Here is a 19115-nt window from a genome sequence, read left to right on the forward strand (position 1 = left end):
AAAACTAGAAAAGGTTGGTCCTGAATTCAGTCCTGAAGGATGGTTGGTCTTCTGCTTCATTTCTCCCTACTTTGTCCAGTATGAGTGTCCCTGTTCAGGCTCTGTGAGAAGAAATGGTGTTTTTCATGCTGTGTTACCTTTAGTCCGGTGTGTATATATGAGAACAAGCCCTGGAGTTCCCTCACACATGAGTGCCCCATACCTATTTGTGGAAGTCCCTTGGCTGTGCCAAGAGTAAAGCCTCATTGCGAGAGCGTTTTGGGTTCGTCTTTGAATTTCAGTAATTTTAAGAGTTTATGAGTGAGTCTAACCAGGCTCATCTGATTCAGACTAGAAACATTGTTCCTTAAAAGACCCAATGTCTTTAAACCAGTCACTTGGTTTGGAAGAGGGGAATAGGAAGAAAGGAGTCACCCTCCTTTAAGCAGTTTTTCAAGCAGAAGAGGGGTCCATCCGTTTGTGTGTGTAACTATCTGCCTGTTGCAGGACAGTGGCATTTTTTGTTTGTCCATAGTTGGCTAAAAGCTCACTTCCAAAACAGCAATAAAAAACATGCTAAGCGAATAACTCATCACCTTTTTTATATTTTTATATTAAACCAGCTACATTTGACAGACTGAAAATGTCATAAACAGCAGTGCGATGTTTTAACCAACAGACTAATTGTCAGGTTTATAGTTTAGGAGTAAATTAACAGTAGAATTTTGACATAGCCCTGTGTTTAAGGCTATGCTTCCTTTTTAAAGGTTAAATGTATAAATCAGGTTTCTCATCATGTGATATCACTGATCAGTGATCTGTGTTGGACAAGTTCCTTTAAACTTCAACTTCAGCACATGACTGCAACTGCTTTCAAGTACAGCAGTCGCTTGAACAATGAGGACACTGAAGGAATAAATTGTGAGAGTTTCTCACAGGGCTGAAGACGTACAAATAAATATACCATTTGTGTTGCAAAGGCCTACCGAGGAAATAAAGGAGGAGGAGGCCCAGAGCTCTAGTCTTGCACTGGGAGTGATTGGTGAAGCTCTCAGGTGAGATGCTTACCTAAGCTGTAGCTCTGTCTGTCTTTCTCTCTTTTTTCCTCGCTCAATTTAAGAAAAGACAAGCAAGTGCCAGGCAAAACTGGATAAGAGGCCACAAATGTTACTGATTGGCAGGGGCAATGCCAGGGCACAGAGAGGACTCAGATCAGAAGTCACAATCTCAGCTGAATGCATTGCCGCCCCCCCCCCCCCAAATCTTCTTTAGCCGTACACTAGTTCCTGTATCGTGGCTTGGTGCACACATGATTTGCTTCTGCGCTAAGCTGTACAATCTACTGGGCAGCGCTCTTCTGAAAAGCAGCACGGAAACAAGCAACAGAATTGATCAAACTGACACGGCTGCTGATTCTCAGAAACCATCTCAGCTGTCTCCCTGCAGCCCTGAGACTACAGTTACTAGAAACCATGTGGCACCACATCGAAAGCTCAAAAGGTACGACTTTGCGGGGATGTACGAGAGCCAAACGTCAGTCTCAAAGAGCTCTCTTCACTTATTCAGATGTTACCAAACAACTACCGCGGTAAATGCAGTGTCTAGACTGTTTCATCTCCATGAGTTGTTCCAAATTCACTTACCTTTCAATGTGTGCGTCTTGAAAAAATGCAAATACTGTCAGACCGGATTGAGCATCTCCTTATCTCTAGAAAATCGTGTCTCCCTTTGCTAAGGGGCTTGTTTCTGTACTGCTGGCAGCCATTGGCATTGTGTGTTTTGCTAAATCAATGTGAAAGTCAGGATGGAATTTAAAAATCTCGACAACGAACAGCAAAAACTTCCTTCTCCTAATGTTAGCGGCATGTGTGCAGTATTTTTAGAGCATCAGCCCAGTGAGGCTGTTTTTTGTGCTTTATTTCGTTTTACAATTGTGCACATTTGGCCATGTTGTAATCACTTCCTTATTTAATATACAGTAAAAATGCTACACAAAACCCATGAATTTTTTAATTTGACCAGTACAGGAAACAGGGGTCGGAGGTCAGTTACCATGTACTGCGATAAGCTATGAAGTCGTATGTTTTTACTCTCATACAATGGTAAACAGGGGAGGCCAGTGTACATGCAGAACAGGTACATCTGACAGACCCAGTAGTATTTATGTGAGCCCCTTGCCAAAGTTGTACCTTGCTGTTTGTTCCTAAACTGCATTATCAAATAAGACTTACAACATGAAAAAAGTTTCTTTTACATGTTTCAGTTTCTCTCTAGTACTGAATTGCCAAACAGGAGGTTTTTAAGGTGTTTTTTTTTTCAGATTTTAATCCTCATTTTCAGATGCTGCAGGTTTTCTGCAGGCGAAGTTTAAATTTGGGTCTGGAAATGTATGTCGGCTGCGAGGCAAATGGAGAGGAATCCTTATTCTGTGGAGCCTCTGACAAATAGAAGATGACTTGATTGATTTTTGCTTTTGTGTGCGTGTGTCCATTTTTTCGAGGGTCTGTATTATCCCAGTTTGCTGAAAGAACTGGCTGCTATCTGAGAGAATTTGCCTGGCAGTGAGCAATCAGGATGGGATCATTATTTTGTAGCACAACAGGCCTGTCTGGCCACTGGTTTGGTGAATTCTGTCTCAGAGCTACAAGTCAGCAGGGTTGCCAGCAAAACTGAGCTGTTGGGTCTTTTTTTTTCCAACCTCACTTCAGCAGTTAGGATTTCGCTGTTGTTTTCTGCACTGCTCAGGATGACTAAACTGCCTCGCAGACAGACCCCCGTTAAAAACATATCCATCCCTTGCCTCAGACCTGTGAATGATGAGGAGCTACACTTTGATACCGCAAGGACCCTGAAGGGCAACATCGCTGTATGCGTTTTGTCAGCAGCAGTAAGGGAGGGAGAGGGAAAAAAAAGAAACCCTTCACATGCAGTAATTTTAAATATTAGAACATCTGCTTGAGATGTACGGTGTCACTGCTCTCTAATGCTGCAGCTGGAGCAGAGTCATGGGGAGAAGGGGGATTTTATAGATACGAAGGAGGCCATTGCCATGCAACTGTGGCATCATGGATTAATAAGCTCTCATAATCGCGCTGGCAGGAGGGAGGAGGTATCGGGCTTGAGCAGCCTGCACGGGCGAACTGTAGCTCTAGCCCCTGCTAGGAGACTTGGGCCCTCTCTCAGATCAGCTACCACTGTACCCAGGCCAGCCTTCAGCGTCCAGGTCAGGGAGAAGAGGGAGCAGGACAAGCGCCAGTACCTTTATCAGGTGTGCCTGGACACGCCTCCGATCTGTTTTGGCCCATCCAGGTTGAAACACATTCCACACATTCCACGTGGATAATGTGTGGGCTGTTTGATGTGAAAAAAACACTGAAATCCAAACTGATCCCAAATATTTGAGATATAACCAGGAGCCACCGATGGGTCAATTCTCTTTTCGTTGGCCCTGCACATGACCTGAATGAGAATCCGGACTGCGCTGCGTGCAGTGTGCCTGCTGTGGGTCAGGAAGAGTCACGGCGAGCCTCACCATATGTGTGGATGGTTTGCTGTGCTTTAGTGAGGCTTTTCATGGTAGTATCCCGCAATGGTGCCATCTGGTCTGGTGGGACATTGAAAGATGGCGGGTTGGGATATTACCTCCCGCAAACATGACTGGGGGAGAACGCAGTCAATCTGTCTGGTCTTTCACCATCTCCCTCAAAGACATGCAGCAGTTTAGCCACATGGCTCAGTGCAGACCTGTTTGAGTGGTGTGGTGGAACGAGCCATGCTGATTCTTTCAATCTACAGCTGCGGCTGTCCCAGCCGACCACAAGCATTTATATATCCGTAAACTGACTTGTGCGCAGGGCAATGAATGCTTATCATTTACAGTTTATTTATATTACTTTGACTTGCTGGTCTTCCCAAGTAAACATGGCCCAAGGTCTTTAATCAGTGGTACAAGGCAAAATGAATTCCATACTGCAGGAATAGAAGCTCTCGGCTGGAGTCTAATTCAAAGTGTGCTTGCACAGGTCATGTTTCTGATGGCATGATTCCAGCAGGGAAATGTAGGCCAGGTATCAGAAGAATTAACAGAGACATTAAAAAACAAATAGGAAAAGAAAAGGACATAAAACAAGTCATAACATACTGTACGATTTAAAGCGCTCACTTGTGAGCATTCTAGAATAAATCCAAGGACGGGGCTCATTTAAATTGTTTTGTGAAATAATAGTAAGTTTGCTTGCTGAACAGGCACTTTCAAAAGGGGAAATTTTCAGGCGGCTGTGAGAAAAACAGGGAGGTTTTAGATTTGGTAGGAACTGCTCACAAGAAACTTTGCAGAGTATAACCCAGTAAGCATGGCTGTGTCGGAGGGGCTACTGATATTTAGTATGAGTGTGCTGCAAGTTCACAGAATCGTCATCGCCGAATGACTGAAGGCCAAACGTGACATATTTCCTTTTTCATGTGAAAAGCGTCTTGAATTTTCACAAAACTGCCAAAGTTTTGGGCAAGTGTAGAAAAGAAAGAAGTCTTTGCCGATGCCAAGTGCCAGTTTGCTGTCCTTACCAAATTTCCCTCTGGCCTTTACCAGTCATGGCCTCCTAATAATCCCCGTCTCTGAACTGGCTTCATCACTCTGCTCTCCTCCCCACTGAGAGCTGGTGTGTGTGAGCAGGCTGGCACACTATGGCTGCTGTTGCATCTTCCAGGTCGCGGCTGTGGAGGGGATCCCCATTACCCGTGAGGTGCTTTGAGTGGCGTGTCCAGAAAAGTGCTGTATTAAAATAAGTGATTATTATTAAGTGTTGCTGGTAACAAACGCCAAACGTGAAACCAGTCTGGCAGCTGGGCAGCAGGTACCCGCCCCTCCTAACCCGCCCTCGTGGTGTCTCCGTGGCGACAGGACTTCAGCCTGCTCTACGAGGAGGCCCGCTACTACCAGCTGACGCCCATGATCAAGGAGCTGGAGAGGTGGAAGCAGGAGACGGAGCACCGGAAGCTCGCGCAGCCCTGCGACTGCCTGGTGGTGCGGGTGACGCCCGACCTGGGCGAGAGGATCGCGCTCAGCGGCGAGAAGGTGCTGATCGAGGAGGTCTTCCCCGAGACCGGGGACGTCATGTGCAACTCCGTCAACGCCGGCTGGAACCAGGACCCCACCCACGTCATCCGGTTTCCCCTCAACGGCTACTGCAGGCTGAACTCTGTGCAGGTAACCGGCTTATTTCTACGAGTCGGGGGGGGGCGTCCGGATAGCTTTCGACTTCCACGCAGTGTTCCGGGGATTCCTAATCCTGGGATAGCCATATCTTCGGGGTTTTCTTGACTGTTTTTTTCTAGGCCTTTCCCGCTTGTATGTTTTCAGTCGTGGAACGGGTGGAGATTTCGAGTGACCTGTTAAAGCTCGAAGTGCCAACCAGCCTTTCAGGAGCACAATGAAATAGGTCAGGCAGTTATTTAATGGAGGGCTAACCTTCCCATTAAGAAAACAAGAGAGCACGTTTGACCTAAAACTAAGAGACTCCAGCATCAGGAAGCCCCTGCTGCTTTGTCATTGGACTCCCTTATGATTCTGTACGGCAGTCCTGTCAATACTTACAGGGGGCACTGCGAGAAGCGTAGGATCGGGCAAATTTCCAGATAAGACGACAGACAGAAACCGCCATTTTCTCTGGTTTATTCTGTATACAGGCAGTGAGTGCAAAGAGAAATTGTAACATCACATTTACAACTTTTATATGGCGGCATAACATGTATGACTTTGTCCTTTTGAGAGTGTGTTTGTCCTGGATTTACCTTCTTTAACGTAATCCATTCTCCTGTCCTGAAGAGCTTTTATAACTGCAGATATTTATTGTTCAATGTGGTGTCTAGATATATATAGCAGGACTTAATCCAAACTGCTCTCTTATAAGAACGGTACCAACAAGTGCTTTTTGTCTGTTTGTTATAGTCTTTTGTGTTATTTTCATGTGAATACAACCATGGATCAAGGTTCTATACTTGTGGTTTGTCCTTGAGAATATAATTGATTAATTCCCAGAATCTCAATTCGTTATGCTCCAAGACAAAGGAGGAAACTTGGGTGTTGAAATGTCATTCTAGCTCGATTTAATCTCAGTTCAGTGGCTTTGAAATAACGTTTGGTTATTTTGGTGCTGTGTTTGGCAGTGTTTGTACAACACAGCCTGTGGTTCAACTTTTTTTCTTTATGTATTTATCACTATTTCACTAACTGGGCCTGAAGTAATCAGTTTCTAAAGCTCTGAGTTTTTTTGAGTTAAATGTTGAGGAAAATGTTTTTAAAGGAGTGATTAAAAAAACCCTAAAAACATTCTTAATCCTGTATGTAAGCATCCCAAACTATTGAAACAGTGCTACTTCAGAAGAATTCCCCGACAGAATTAGATCATATTAAAAGCAGGTGCAGACATTTTTTTCAGTTGCTTTCACCAGAAAGAGAACTTGAATAAATTGTAGGGAAAAAGGAGAAAGGTGTCTGCTTCACCAAAGAACACTATGCGTATCTATTCAACTCCACAAATCATATTTCCCATTGATCAGAGATTCAGTAGTATTAGCACCCTTTAACTTAGAGTAGATCATCCATCTTAAATGCCACATACCAGGAAGAGTAAGTGTAGGGGGAAAGAGGATTGCAGTTTACCAGCTGTGATCTGGAAGAGTTGGGATTATTTTGCCAGGGCTGTATCCCATTAAAAGGGACTCCCGTGAGGAGCTGGGCGCCTGCAGGCTTGTAGTCAGGCCGCAGAGGAACGCATTGCTCGTCCAGTCAGCGCTAGCTCTCCTGTAAGGAGCCAGGGAAAGATCCGCGAATCAGCTGGCCAACGGCTCTGACAGGAAGGAGTAATGGTGAAGCACCACCCGTGCGTCTCCAATCCTTTCCAAACAGGACGTCGTTGCGAGAGAGCCTAGTTTTAAAAAACAAATTCCGCACCGAGAAGAGATATAATAAAATAATTGACGTTTCCAGATTATTAAAAAAAAGTGAGATGTGATTGCCAGATAAAAATAGTTTGACACTAACTTTCACTCTTCCCTTGCTGTCATTGAGGTGTCGATACCTTCTAACTGTGTAATATCCAAACACGTACGTCGCAGCGCACTTCAAAAACCATTGAGGCGAACGAGTTTCATTTGGTTTGGAAACAGGTAGTTTGTTGTTTTGTTGTTGTTGTTTTTTTTAATTTGGGTGGCTTTTTCACCTTCCCAAGCTGAGAAGGTGAGAGAGAAAGGCGCACGGGGCTGGCAGGTAGCCTGCTGTTGCCGTGTCTGGGAAGGAGGTGTGTTGACACTGGGTGGGAGGAGGGGGGGAGAGGTGTGGAGATCGGGCCGCCCCGCCCGAGACACATCTGCCCGGAACTGTCAGGTCTGCTGGCACCCGAGAAGCCGCCAGCAGCCGCCTGCGCAGGGGGGGGCGCGACTCGTTGGGGGATCGGGTTAATAGAAAAGCGAACAGCAAAAAAAAAAAAGGTCTTGGTCGCGTTGTGTGGAAAATAAAAAGGAGAAAGGAAAAAAAAAATGACATGCATAATTTATACTTTACTTCTTTTTAAGACATAGCTCCACTTTTTAAAAAGACTCCAATATAAGAGCTGCCTCGAGCAGTTTAAATACATGTATTGCATTTTTTAATACCGTACTTAGAATTTCTCAAACAACCTAAACTGGTTTATACTTCTTTTTATAGATTTTTAAATGGCTTGCAATATAATTAATTGGCGGCATCAACTAACACAACATTTTTCACAGTTGGGGTCTGTTTTCAATTCTACCTGGTTAATGTAGGCAGTCCTCAGCTCAACTCGGATTTCGCTGTGCTTAAATATTCTTCACATGAAGTGGGATCTGATTCATTTCTGTCGTATTTTCGCCTTCACAACTTACAGAGGGCCTATGATATTGAAAGACAGGTTAAGTAAATGCTTTCATTCCCTTACTGACACTCCCAACGTTTCTGGCTCTGTTTTTGAAAATATATAAAGGCATATGGGGCTTCAAAAAGTCTTTTGTGAGAGGCTTTGTCTATTGCTAAAATGAAGAGCGATTTTTAAGAGCATTGCTTTTTCTATGGAAAAAAAAGATTGGCGGGCAAGATCATTGATTTCAAGGAGGGAGGAAGAAAGGAAGAATTTGTGTTTTTTTTTGTGACTGATTTTTTTAAACAAATGACTCCACCCCAGAGCTTGTCTTGGCCTATTGTTACATGAAACTACAAAAAAAAAACGAATACTAATCTAAACAACAGGATCAGGTGGCAGTGATTTGGTTGCATTTCTGGAAGAATGCCCAGTAAATAACTGAGCCCCACCCTGGTGAGCCTTGGTTTCCTCAGACAGACTCTGAGAGGGCCTGTTTGAGTGCGATCGGGGGATATTTAAATGCTGTGCACTGTGGGAAGAGAATCTGGAGGAATACGGGAAGTCTCTTCTGTGAGAACTTTCATCTCAAAGTGGTGACGTCACACACATTTCAAAGGGACCTTCTTACCCAGGAGTGCGATAAGGACTGCGAACTGTACACACCACATTTAAATATATAAAATCACACGAACCTAAGTCAGCAATTCAATGCTGTTTTAACTTAGAAAGCCTTTTAAATTAAAGGCGTTTTAATACCGGGAAGAGAAAACTTTGGAAAAACACATAATGGAATAATGGAAGGTTATGAGAAAGGCAACAGACATCCTACCAGTCACCTGCTGTGCGGACTACTGGTATAAATACAAGAGCTAAGGTTTCCACTCCCCGCCAGATCCCACCGGACACATGCTCATAACCTTTCCCTCCGTCCGAATGGGAAGGCCAGGCCGAGCAGGTGACTTCCTTAGGTCTTTCTTTCATTTCTGCTGGTTTATTTCTGCTTTATCTCTACGATAAAAACAGTAAGAAAGATCTCTTCCTAAAGGAATTTATATAGCAAGGATCCGAAAAAAAATATTCAAGATGATTAAATGATTTTGCTTACCCATCTTCCCCTAAAAATGCCTCTACCACAGGACCTTAATCCGGCCCTGCTGGGTTGGCACAAGCAAAACATTTTCTGAAATACTGGCCCAGGTAGAAAAGAAAACGTCACAGGTGATCGTGAGCAATCCCAAAGCCGGAGAAGCCCGGCTGCTCTCTCCATAGATCATTTTGATCGAGCGCTTGGATCACCGAACATGTTGCTTTTCCTCCGCCACAGTGACAGAGGCACAGCTCCCAGATGTACAGTGTGTTCACGCTGTGTTTTTCGAAAGAAACAAGGTATTTCGGCCTGAGTCTAATATGTCACAGAAGTAGAGCGATCAATTCTCTGTGGGTGACTATCATGTGCCACGGAGCTGCTCTCCTGAACAGCTGGGGAGAGCAGACAAACCAGGCTGCGGAATACTGTCCACCCCTCTGGGTTCCCCCACAGGCGCTCAAAAACACAAAACGCGCAATCACACTACATTAAACTAACAACTCGAGATTAGATTACTGCATTGTGAAATTCGTTTTAAATTCCAGAATATTTGTGATGTTTTTTCCCTGTAGAAACAAAGCCCATGAAATCTCTCTCTGAGCATCTTCAATTTTTACAGACTATGTCCAAGAGGACAATAAAAATTATCAAGATGCAGCCTTTGCTTTGAGAGAGTTTACAAAGTATAATGTCTGCATTTAGAAGAAGCTAGAGGAATATCGGAGATACCAAATTGTGGAAATTCTTTACCTGCATTTATTTGTAGAATTACAGATAGGCTTTGTTATTCTATTAAGAAAAAGATGATTACGGGGAAAATGGAGTCATTTACTAATATGTTACAGTCATTGTGGATCATGGGACTGAACCTCCTCTAGTGTTTCCGATAGTCTGCCCAGTATTTTTATGGTGTTACCTATTCATATAAATGGTCAATTATCACAAGAATGTTTAATCCACACTTTCATGTACTATTCTTGAGGATTTCTGCACTTGTATCAAATAAATGTGATGCCACAGGGATACAATCCGCAAATCATAGGAACTTTTAAGTACAGAATTGAATAAATTTGTGTTTTTTTTAGCACCACAGAAAACCCAGCTCAAAGCTATAACACAAAAATAAAATAGGAGAAACTACAATGGGAGCCTTCAGTCATGTTTTGCAATTTATATTTGAACAAAGTTGGCCTCCCACAGCAATTCTCAGAACAGCAGCTCTGACATCTGTCACGCAGTCCTGTGCTGAAGCTGTCTTCCCAGGATCGGGCTCCTCTCCTGCGCTGTGATGTGCACTAAAAAATGAACTATCTAGAGAGCGTACAAATTACACTGGTGGCTATCAATATTACATCACTTCTGTGTTTTCAGCCATAAGGTTGATCTGCTGTGATTTCTTTTTGTTTTGTTTTTTTTTTTGGTTTTGATGGATGAGATGTGGTTCGGGAGAAAGCGAAGTCCTCTATTTATCCCCAGAGCAATTCCAATACTAGTAGCAGTATTGTGATCTCCATCACACTGATTTGTCAGTGCGCTTCAAAGGTATTCTGAAAGAAGGAGCAGTTTAGAGGAAGAGAAGGCGACTTGGTTAACATGGCTGCTCGTCTGAGGCGGCATTTTAAACGTTAAAAAAACTTTCAGTTGTGCTGTGGTGAACTTGTTGGGGCAAAGAGAGAAGACGCATCTCTCAGGCTTCACCTAGTTCCTCCCAGCCTGATTCACAATTTCAAACACTGCACCAGAAGAAGAGAAATAAATCTTCCTTCAGTTCTAAAATAAGTAGGGTGTTTATATAAATAACTGTGGTAAATATTCCAGAGTTATCCCCCAAGTTTCTATCTAAGATTAGGTGGACAAAAGCTGTCTTGTAAAAATAAAAATATATGCATTGCCGATATTTTGGAGTAAAGGGTCTGATGAAATGGTTTACCAGCCTGATAAACGAATAGATCCTCAACCCTAAGAACCCAATGGACTAAAAATTACCCAGCCATTTCAAAATGCAGTGAATTTCTCTGATTAAACATATGCCAGTTTTCAAAACACAAATAATATCAACAATTATTTAACTGTGTAAAAATAAGTATATGGATTACCTTGATTTCAATCACTGTCTCATCGGTCAAAGCCATATCTCTCAATATTCAATATTCAATTAACACCTACGGCCATCGATTGAAAATGACAGTATTGAAAGAGCTGAAATATACTCGACTTCCTTTTTTAAGACAAACAAACTGAGACAAATTATGTCTCCCCATTTCTGGGGGATGTGTGGATATTAGCTTTTTTGAGTGAAACTCAAATCACAGTAAGATCTTGTAGACGTACAGTATATACTTCTTCAGCCAGGAAGCTGTACAAAAAGAGAGATTTTCTGGCAAAGTTAGATGTGTTTCAATTGACTGGAAAACACAATGTGATGCAATAATCAAAGCAAATAGCGTAATACAATTTACATAATCGTTATTCTTTTCCATCTCCTGTCTGAAAGCTTGAGTGTTTGATGCGAATGCAGGTTTCTTAATTAGAGAGTGCCTTTAGTTCAATGTAAGCCTTCTGTTGGCACTTTTCCCCTCAAATTAACATTTAAGTCATTGTCATGGTGTTTATTGGGTGATGGAAGCGGTCGTTCCTCAGCTGAAACCTTAAGCCATCTTTTAGTTCATCTCTGAAGGGGAAGACGCATTAAAGCAAAACATCTTAAAGTTCATGTTCGGCAATTATTTCAGTGTGATGAAAAGCAGCTGAAATTTTAGCCCCATTTAACATGCAGTGTATCTGTTTGTGTGCCTTTTAAAATTCCTTAACAAGCAGGCTGCTAGTCCCTTCCGGTGAGTTGCACAACAAGATGCAACACTAAGAGATGAGGACTAATTGTCACTTATCCCAAGAAACGAAAGGCAGCCTTAATGATAAGTAAAGCCACCATTCATATTGCATTGTAGCTCTAGGAAATACCTTTAATTTTTAGGCTGGATACGCTTAAAAAGAGAACAGAGAATAAGCAAACGCAATTCCAGGGAAATTTAAAGGGATGTACTTACAACAGAGACAAAACAGCACCATTTCTTTAAATGGTATCTTTTTCTATAGATCTTAAAATACACTTGGGGAAAAAATTGTGGAAGTCGGGATGGTGTTGTTATCCAGCGGTTGTCTATGAAAGCTGTGTCCTCAAGCCCTGCAAAGCAAAGTCCTCTTGCCAGTGAATCCCTATTGCCTGTGAGAGGATAGAGAGAGAAATCCAGGATCTTTTCCCATCACTCAGTACGTGCGCCTTGATCAGACCAAGCCAACCTAGAAAACTGCAGCATGTCATCCAACTGATCCACATCACCCAGATTCGTAAGGACATAAGAGTCTGTATGTTCTCCTCCTGTTCACGTTCAGCTTCCTCTGGGTGCTCCAGTTTCCTCCACCAGTCCAAACACACTGGCAGGTTACTTGGCTTCTGGGAAAACTGGCCTGGTGTGAGTGAGCGCCTGTTTGTGTCTGTGTGTCCTCTGATGGACTGGTGTGTCCCACCCTGGGTGTATCCCACCTTGCATAGTTTGCTGGGATAGTTTCTGGCTCCCACTTGACCCTGTACTGGATAGAGTGGTTAGGAGATGGATGGATGGAAAAGAAATGTCACAGACAAGTACTGTAGGTCATACGGCCCATCTACCCCGTTTCATATTAGGTAGCTAATTGATCCAAGGATCTCATCCCAGCCAGAAACTTGCATCCCATTCACTCTGGTGAAAATTGAAACACAGGTAATTTATGGACAGATCCGCAACATGCAGCAATATGAGTGCGCCTGGGGAAATTCTAGAGACACAGAACAGTTCTCTTGAGATTTTCCCGTAGAAAAAGCAACTTTCTACTACTGGTGCATTACGGTCCTGGATGAGGCCTGCACTCACGCGTTTTCATGCTGACCGCTGTGCTTGTCGTCTCCCCCAGGTGCTGGAACGCCTCTTCCAGAAGGGCTTCAGTGTGGCCGCGTCCTGTGGCGGAGGGGTGGACTCCTCGCAGTTCAGCGAGTACGTGCTGTGTCGTGAAGACAGGAGGTGTCAGCCCACCACAACGCCCATTAGAATAAAGCAGGAGCCCCTCGACTAGGCAGAGCCAGGAGCAGGAGCTGCTGGCTGCTCGAGGTGGAGACTGAGAACACACGAAGAACGAAAAGGAAACCCCACCCACCACGAATTTAAAACCAAACGGCAACCAAAGTATTACCAGACCTGGATTTCCAGTTGCCCGCTCTTGTGAACTGTTCTTCACTGAGCTTGCTCAGCACGACACGACTTGTTAAGGGAATGTAATTTCAAATCTCTGGGGAGACACAAGGAAAGGACTGAGATTCCGTCCAGAAGAAGTTTAACAAGGGACTGTGAAAAAAGAAAAGAAAAGAAAACGACAGCTCTCCTGAATCATTTCAACTTTGTAACGAAGCCCTTGCTCCTTTTTTTCACCCCCCCCCACCCCCCACTCGGCATTCGACACACAAGCCTGCGCCTGAGGACGGTGCTGGCTTGGCGAAAGAACGGAAGCTCTTCCCTCACTTCAGCACGTCCTCGGCGCGTCTCCTCTCTCTGTCTGCTCCTTCTGCTGTATCCACTGACTTGAAGCACGACGATGACCGGGCTGTTTGAGCAAGTCAGCTCCTGCTATTCTTGCTGTGTCCCTCACTGGTTCCTCTCTGACCAGATGAAGCGTTGCCAACTGGGAAAGCTGATGCCCTCAGACTCGGGTTCGAGTATTCAGAAGAGAGACACACCCAGGCCCTGCTCAGTTGAACACTGTGAAATGTAAATGAATGGGCTTTCAATCAAATTATCCAGCATGCACTGCTCTGTTTTTTTGGTTCCCAAAGCTTAATTCATTGGCTTGTTTCAAGCGTTTATATCGCCATATGTTTTAGTCTTTTGCTCTCTTATTACTATTATGATTTACTGGTTTATTATTATTTTCCATATGAAGGATTTCTAAAAGTTGTTTTCAAAAGTCATTTAGTTTAAGAGCAGAAGTAGGAGCTGCTTGGCACTGGCTGTAGAAATACTATTATGTCTTTAGGCTACATGGCTAAAGCGATCTAGCTGGTAATGCATTCAGAGCTGAAGAAGGCCTCATTGTTATAATAGGGCTTCAGGGGAACCTGGATATTTTGTAAAAGCTTTTCCTATGAAATTTTAAACCATTGGCCTCCAAAATATCTTCTACCAGACATAAAAAATGAGGATATTTACTTTACAGGATTTTCTTCACAATTATCTCTTAAACATTCTTCTATTACTGATTCAATCTGCATATGTGCTCAGACCAGGCGAAATATGATAATGATTTAACTTTAAAACAGATTTAATAAACTGTATCATTTTTAGGTTTACTTAAAATAGACCTCAAAAAACCTTTAACTTAAATGGATTTTTTTAAAAAAGAAGAAAGAGTGTTAAATTATTTTAGTATTGATGTTCAATGTTGTGGTTGTAAAAATCTGCACAGTTCTTGCATCAAAAACTGCCTTGCTTGACCTTGGACATCAAGGGCCCTGAAACTGATGAGGTCACGAGACAATGTTAACCGGAAGGAGATCTCAGAAACTGCAGCACAGGAAGTCACCCTGATGTTGCCGACAACCCGATTCGTGCTTTGCCCTCAGTTGTGTTCTTTTCTAATGGAGTTGTCTCTCACAGAACCAAGAGCTCTTGGAGAACTGAGTGACTAGCTCATTGCGGCATAACCAGCACCATTTATTTTATGCCGTCAAGCCATAACCTGAAGCCACGCGCTGGAGCTACCTGAAGCAGTGGCAAAATCTGGAATGAAGCTTCAGATTTCACTCTGCTGCGTCACGGCTTGTGCGATCGAGGTCACTCCGCTGTCAGAGGGTGTGGGCCGCCGTTACCTGGCAACCAGAGCTCCTCCCACTCTCACTGTTCTCCGCCCTTTCCCGTACTGTACCTGTCACACAGCCCTCTTACTCCAGAGGACGGAAAAGTCAGCAAGAGGCTGAAACAAGCAAAAAGCAAAAAAAAAATGTTCCAATATCCCTCCTTAAGGTTATTTGCCTTTCACTCGCATGGTAGGACCATGCACACTTTGCTACAGAATAGACACTTGTAAGAGCCACTGGCCATTTTCCACATTGTGATCCGCAAAGAGCAGGCAGGAGGTCTAGCACTGACAGAAGGAGCGATGCAGCTCGTGCCAACAACTCCGCAGGAAGCTCACAGGGTTCTCAGAAGTCACAGGGGTTGCCGTTCCAGAACAAAGTGATTGTACCCAGGCCCACTGAAGCCCATCTATCCTCAGCACCATTCTGCCACTGATGCCTGATCTGCCTTGGGAATCCTGGGCCCAGTCATCTCTGGTCCCAGTCCAGGCTCAAACGGGTGATGATCACTGCATAAGGCTTCACCTGCTCAATGAAGAGAGCCTGTGCTGATTGAGCTACCAAACTAGAACAACATAGATTGTTAATGGAAACTTAAGTAACCATATAATGTAAAGCTCTGTGGAAACGCTGGAGGTTTTTAAAGAGCAGGCTATCTAAACGTGCACTGTCACTTCTGAGGTGAGCAGAATCTTTTCACTTGAGCTGCTCCTAGCTGATGATACCTGCTTGAGCTCTGCCAACTCTCTTTAGTAATGATTCAGTTTTTGTTTCCAGCTAGACTCCCAGAAACGTCATGTTGTTTCTCTGGGCAAAACAGTGGAACAGCTAAGTACGTAATTCATGTAAATTTATCAAAAAGCAAAGGAAAAAAATTAAGGGCATATCATAACTGCAAAAAAAAACATTCCAAAACTGAATTTTCTGTTCCTAGGAAACACTGCACTGATGTGCCAACACTGAGAGATTCTTTCTCAAAGAACAATTATCTTGAAGGTGGTGCTCATTGAGCTGGGAGACTGTTTTATGATCTTCCATGGTTAGTTTGGACTGATTTGAATCTGGATCAGAAATCATAATGTTCTCCCATCAAAACTCATTCTGAAGGCCAGCAGAAAGATTTTTCTTTACACTATTTCCAAAAATTTATGTAAAAACAAAACAGGACTATATTCAGTCCTTGCTTGTTTGCTTCAAAATCCACTGTGGTATAGAAACGATCAGTGTGAAACTCATTTAATGAGACCAAGGTCCAGATTAAACCAGAATGCTGTGCCATTCTTCAGTCTTCTCAGTCTAAATATATTACCCCGACATGAGATGAGTAAGTGCAAGAAACCTCTGATAAATTAAGTCCATTATTGAATACTGGATTGTCTTATAAAACCACACACTGCCGGGTCCGTTTTGAAAATGCTGGTTAACGGACTGCATCTCATTTTACTCTGGCAGTCTTACTGGAGTCCTGCAATTAGGTCAGCTTTCTGAGCGTCCCTCTTTAAAGGAACCAGCATCTAAACACAGAATGAAAATCTCCCAACATGGTTCTCAAATACTAGGGCAGGCTGGGCAATGGATTAAGATCCCACGATGGCACACACTGGTTAGGGCATTCTGCTTCATGCACGAGGATCAAACAATTCCACTAGAAAGGCCGACAACATCCAGCTCTATCAGAGTGAGTGGGGAATGAATTCTTGGTTCTTCCCGACAGATAGATAAAAGAAGACCACAGCTATTTCTGAATACAGAAGAGAAATAATTCAACCTAAAAAAAAATTTGAAATGCAAGAGGAACTTGTTGAAGAATTGGAGGGGGGAAATACCATGTAAAGAAAATCAGAGGCAAATATGACTTTTAATTAGCTGCACTTTCTTTTTTCTTGTGAGATCATTAATTACATAGCAACAAAAAGCCCTTAATAGCAGGGTCACTCTAGCTCCTAGTACAATCCTCAACTCACTGAGGAGCTGTGGTCAAGTTTCCTTTATCTTCTCACTCAGTTGTGGACACTGCAGGGCTGGGGCTCAGCAGCCAGTCAAATAAAGGGAATCTCCAAACACCCTTTTCATCTGCAGTTGGGGGATTTCAAGCCCACCCCACTACTTGTGTTACCTAGGGGCTTCTAGTGCTGTGTCAGTGAGAGCAAGGATAAGGGTCTTGTTTGCAGTGCTGTTGTGGCAGCTGAAGACTTCACAAGTTAAGGAGTGACAAGCCTACTTTTCTTCTTGCATGTTCTCCTTGGAGAACTAGGGAACCGCTAACACTGAAAAAAAAAATGAAGCCATCATATTTATTATAATATTGTCTCATGTTTAGAGAAAAAGTTCTCTTGAACAGCAAGCAATATCCAAAATGAAAGAGTAGCAGATAGTGAGGGTCTTTCCTGAATTTCTGACCTGTATCTCTCACATTGCTTGTTCCTCCTTGATTCATACTGACCTGGCCGCAACAGTTTTTCAACCCTAGGCAAAGCTCCCACTTCCACAATACAGTAAGACAAAAAAAATAAATCTGTTCTTTCCAAACTTAAAGACTTGTTGAATTTTGAAATTTTGGTGTGTAAAATATCTGTAGAGTTGTATATGATGCATTTTTGTAAAAAAAAAATACCACAAAAAATGAGAAAAAAGTGTTATGTACATGTCTACTTTAACATTTCCTGTACCCCTGGAGATCAGAGATTAAGCCACAGTCCCCAGGAAGTGTACAACTTCTCTGTATTCTATTTAGTCTAAAGACTAGTGACTTGTATAGCTATTTGTATATTAAACTGTAATGGGACTTTAGGTTTGAGTGTGCGCTTGGTATAAAATAAATGGAAAAACGAGAACCTCCAAGTCCTATTTAAAATTTCCTGAAAAAAATATTTGTCAGGAATTAAAAATTTGCAAGCAATATGTGTGTACATACTGGAGTTTTTTGTTGTTTTTTTTTCCACAAAAACATTTCAAGGTACAGTTAGGTGCAAATGTATATTATTTAATGAAATGTTTTAATAATTAGACAATAGTAGTAAAGGGCATGTGTTCATTTGCAATGTCTTCAACATTTTATTTGCATTAATAAAAGAATGGTATGTTTATTTAATGTTTGTCCCAAGTCCCTTTAGGTGTTTCTAAGAGAATGACCATTCTGGGGGTCTGTGGAGCTAAGAGGTACAATAGTTACATACTTTTGGAACATGTTTAAATTGTTTAGCTAAGGAAGTAGGAATATGCTTTTCACTGGTGCCACAATCACTATGCAATTGAAAATTTAAAACTGATAAAATCTACTGATTTTAAAATATTTAGGCATCAGTCCTATAGAGTTCTTAACTCTAGCCATTTGATATTTGCAACACAGAAGTTTTTCTGTGACTTCTTAGATTATCTAACGTATGAGACCCATGGAGAAAGGATAAAATGGACTCGATGAAGGCTTAATTAAGAGCTTACATCTTCACTTTAAGCATGCATCATCATAAGCGTTACTTAAAACTGAATTTATAAGAGACCTTGAAAACGTGCTGGATAATGAGCCACAAGAAACCAGATCCTGGGACCTCTTTTTGCTCTTGGGCTTTCCACAGTGGACAGTCAATGTCAGGCTGTAAGCTTCACAAACACAACAAATTCCAAGTTTTTTAAAACACTAACTTCATACCGTGTGTGTTTTACAGGGTGACACGCATTTCCACTTCTGCAGAGATGCTTTAGCGTATAAATTAATTGGTGCTTCACACTTCTAACAGATCAGTGTGGGCGTAATTGAGCACATCTCCACAGAAGGAAATTTCACCATCCTGAAGAGCGAAAACATCGATATACTGTTAATTTGCCTTCGGAATTCACAAGAATGCACAATTCCTCCTTTGCACTAGCTGAAATGCAAAGTGGAGAAAAAAACTGGTCCTTCTACTTAGCAGCTAATTCTCTCAGCATAAAAGTGTATTTATTACTTGTTGTTAAGGTGTGAAGAGTGGATGTTGTGCATGTTCCTTAAATGCAGGCAACAAAAGTAACAGGAACTAAAAAAAAAAGAACACTTTTGATTGAGTAAGTTTTCTTTCTTCACTATGCATAATAGAAACTGTCCTGCAGACATGGCATGGGTATCTATACCCTACACCAGGGATCCCCAAGTCCAGCTCAGTTACACATCTGAATCCATACCTGAATTAATAATAGGGTGCATTTGAATTTCTTGGCTGTTTTTTAGCTCTTCAACATTAGAGGTCGACTTTTACCTATTGCATTTTATCAGTAACATAAAATTCCAAACTTTTGTGCAAAAAAAATTTTT

The 19115-nt window shown here is 42.5% G+C and overlaps 1 protein-coding gene across 3 annotated transcripts in view; it reads left to right on the forward strand.

Moving 5' to 3' along the window:
* Positions 1 to 17734, forward strand: part of kctd15b (potassium channel tetramerization domain containing 15b) — a 30357-nt gene extending 12623 nt beyond the window's left edge. For all 3 annotated transcript variants that reach the window (XM_088939181.1, XM_088939183.1, XM_088939182.1), the window contains exons 4-5: positions 4880 to 5185; positions 12895 to 17734. In XM_088939181.1, coding sequence (XP_088795307.1) covers positions 4880 to 5185; positions 12895 to 13053 — 465 coding nt within the window. In that variant the 3' untranslated portion in view covers positions 13054 to 17734. The remainder of the gene's footprint in view (positions 1 to 4879; positions 5186 to 12894) is intronic.
* Positions 17735 to 19115: the final 1381 nt, after the last annotated feature.

This window comes from Atractosteus spatula, chromosome 21 (genome assembly GCF_055471065.1).
Source record: "Atractosteus spatula isolate fAtrSpa1 chromosome 21, fAtrSpa1.hap1, whole genome shotgun sequence".
Taxonomy (NCBI): Eukaryota; Metazoa; Chordata; class Actinopteri; order Semionotiformes; family Lepisosteidae; genus Atractosteus; species Atractosteus spatula.